We start from the raw sequence: 3,313 nt of genomic DNA, 5'->3' as shown, positions 1-3,313 counted from the left end.
TTGGTGAGCCATGGAGGCTTGTGTGCTCTCCTGCTCCCTTTGATCCTCGTTGGGATTACCTTCCTTTGGGCTTGGAGGATCGTCTCCTTAAGGAGGATCGTCTCCTTAAGGAGCGACCACTCTCCTTGGACACCTGGCTCCCCTGGTGGTAATGTCTGTAATGTCTGTCTCTAGCCTAGAGGCCAGTGGTTGGTGTCATCACCTGGGATGTGGCATATCTGTGTTTAAGTCCCTGTTCTGCCAGTCACCCTTGTACATGGCTCATGAGTCATGACCAAATCATGCTCTTGGTTATTTGGAGGTGGTGTCTTGGTCCTTCTGTGTGTGTGTGTCCATGTGCACAAGAGAGACTTTGCAAGGTCTGAGCTCCTGGTATAGGTTGGAAACATTTTTGAAATCTCAAAAAGGATCCAGGGACAAGAAAAAAATTCCTCCTCAGCTCTGTTGCACATGTCTAAAAGGAGTAGACATTTCTACTTCAAGTAGGAGTCCCTGGGTCTGAAGAAGTTTGAAGGTTAGTTACAGATTGGCTAATTTAAACCCAAGAATGGAGTTGGAAGGTGCAGGCTTCTCCTGGAACAGTCACCAAGGGACTTTCCTAACAGCTATAGCAGCAGAGGCTCTGCAGTGTGAACAAGCGCCAAGTGTAGTTCTCACAGGGGAAATCTTCATCGGTCTTTTCTCCTAAAATATTCTACCCTTACTTCCATTGAGGTTGAAAAGGCTGCTGGCTGCCTACAATCTATTTGCATTAGTATTATTGCTTTTGGGGCCACAGCAGTGCAAGGTGTTAGATATATGTCTACTTTAGATCATGCTAGTGGTTTTAAGAAGATAACTCACTCTTTTCCAAGACACTCTTCCTGTTGTACCTCCTGAACATATTGTGCAAGTTTTCTGCTTAAGGTAGCACTTCAGTGCTCTCTTAGAGTATGTACAGACATTCAGGGAGGTTATGGGGAGGTTAAATTGAGCCTAAAATGGCCACCTGATCTAAGGTAAGTCAGGATAGGGAGGATAAGTGTCTGGTGGATGGGGATCAGGGAGGGAAGTGGGGTCCTTGGGAGGTTGGGGGCTTAGTGGGGTTCACAGAGGGGGTTGGGAGGATTTGGTGGGACTCGGGGGCAAGTGGGGTCCACAGAGGGATTGGTGTGGTCAGGAGGATTTGGTGGGATTAGGGGAGCTACCAGGGTCTGGGGGAGTGTGTGTGGGGGGAGAATGGGGGATCTCTCTCTTCCCTGGGACCAGGGGCTATTTTATAGTTCATATAGACAAGAGAGACAAAGGAACTGAAGAGGAACTGAGAAGCACAGAAATATTATGGGCCTGAGGCAAAGCTTGCCCTTAGCTTCTTTGACTTTTAGGTCTATAAACCTTTCATGATACATATCTACTAACAAGTGCTGTCCTGCTTAGTGGTAAGATGGTGTTTCTGTTCTCTAGATCTTATGCCAAAAATCTAGTTCTTCCGAAAAATTAATTTTTCAGAGTTAAATTAGACAAGGGGAGATTATTGAGCTGATAGGAAGGATGTGCTTATTGGTGCTAACCTACTTCTTTTTGACACAAAGGAAATCTGGTTCTCTGGGGTTTTAGTGATCAAACATGAACTCATTTAAGCAGGAAGGTGGCGGGGGGCAGAGAAAATGTCTAATTGTACACCTTGCTAGTCTAGGTGTAGTCGTATTGTTGAGCAGTGTGCAAACTCTGTAGACCCTTTATCTGTCTCTCTAGCTAACTAGCCTGAGAGACAATTTCCAGTTCCCAGTTTCTGTAATCTTCTGAGTGACTGTTTCTAAATTATAAGTTCAATCACAAGTTGGTCACCTTGCAAAAACAGAGCTGGGGGACCTTTCACTTTCAATACCCTGAAAGGAGCCTGAGTTATCATAGAGTGGGCTGAAGTCTACCATTTGTACTGTCAATACAGAACATGCTAATGTGAAATGTCACCAGAACTCACCGGAAGGAGGCAATGCAGACACTGGTGGGCCAGATGAGGATAATGGATGTCTTCAAGTTGACACTGAATTCCCGGGCCGCCTCCTCTTCTTCCTCTTCCTCCTCCTCACTGTACACCACCCACAAGTCACAGAGCTTCAGCTTGTGCTTTAGTCTGAAGCTTGTGTCTGATCTGAAGCAAAGAACAGAAGGGAATCAGTTCTAGGTTTCATTATTTTGAAGAGCAGCTGGAGTCTTCTGTGTTAGAGCAATTTCCCTGTGACTTGGCTGTACTATTAAAGCTTTGACAACTATAGCCCATATTCTCAGCTAGTATAATACAGACCATTTCATTAATATCGGTGGAGTTACACTGATTGACATCAACTGTGTTTCTAGTCCAGTGATCTCCAACATTTTAAGTAGGAGATCACCTTTGGCATTTAAAAGCAACCCATCTACTGTGTGCTGCCACCCCCACCCCACCCCAGCAGGTAAGTCTGTGGGGAGGGAAGGGGGGCGGGGGGCAGATTGAGGCAGAGGGAGAAAAAAATATTTGGGGGTGCACGTTCCCAGCAGGTAAGTCCTACCAGCCGGGGCTCCACTCCACTTACCTCTGCCTCTGTGGCACTGTCCCTCACTGCAAGGGCCTTGATCTAGCTCCTGCCCCTTCCCTCCCCCATGGACTGACCTGCTGGGCTTGGGCGTGTGTATACAAGCAACCAGGCACTCAGTTCCCCCCCCCCCAGCCTCAGATCGACTCTAAGAGGCTCTAAGAGCCTCCAAAAGAGGCTCCGAAATCTACCAGTGGATTGAGATCCACTGGTTGGTGACCACTGATCTAGCCAATGTGAATCTTCTCTGTCTGCCTTGCCCAATGCTACCACCTAGACACCTTCTCCTGGTGTCTAACATGTAGATATCAGGACAGGTTGAGCCCTGAAAGCATATTTCTAGTTTTATAAGCATGATACAACTTCTGTTATTATGTATTTCTGTATTGCAGTGATGCTTAAGGACCCCACTTATGGACCAGGGTCCCATTATCCAAGGTGTTGCACAAATACAGAATAAAAGGATGGTCATTAGCCCATGCAATCTAAGTAGGCAATGAGGGATGTGGGCAGTGGGGTTCTGCAGGGCTCGGTCCTCAGGGCCGCACTGTTCAACATTTTCATCAGTGACTTGGACAAGGGGGTAAAAAGCACACTGTTCAAATTTGCTGATGACACTAAGATGTGGGGAGATGTGGGCACGCTAGAAGGGGGGAATAGGCTGCAATCGGACCTAGACTGGTTATGAGGGTGGGCAGATGAGAATAGGATAGGATTCAACACCGACAAATGCAAAGTGATGCACCTGGGGAGGAACA

At 47.0% G+C, this 3,313-nt stretch overlaps 1 protein-coding gene across 1 annotated transcript in view; it reads right to left on the bottom strand.

Annotated features, from left to right (window-relative positions):
- The window catches only part of TAGAP (T-cell activation RhoGTPase activating protein), a 99,227-nt gene that overhangs the window by 30,281 nt on the left and 65,633 nt on the right, over positions 1-3,313 (bottom strand). The window contains exon 4 of the mRNA XM_019550015.1: positions 1,964-2,134. Coding sequence (XP_019405560.1) covers positions 1,964-2,134 — 171 coding nt within the window. The remainder of the gene's footprint in view (positions 1-1,963; positions 2,135-3,313) is intronic.

This window comes from Crocodylus porosus, unplaced genomic scaffold (assembly GCF_001723895.1).
Source record: "Crocodylus porosus isolate Cpor-Errol unplaced genomic scaffold, CroPor_comp1, whole genome shotgun sequence".
Lineage (NCBI taxonomy): Eukaryota > Metazoa > Chordata > Crocodylia > Crocodylidae > Crocodylus > Crocodylus porosus.
The sequence above is the reverse complement of the archived record's forward strand: the minus strand, read 5'-3'. Positions and strand labels throughout refer to the sequence as shown.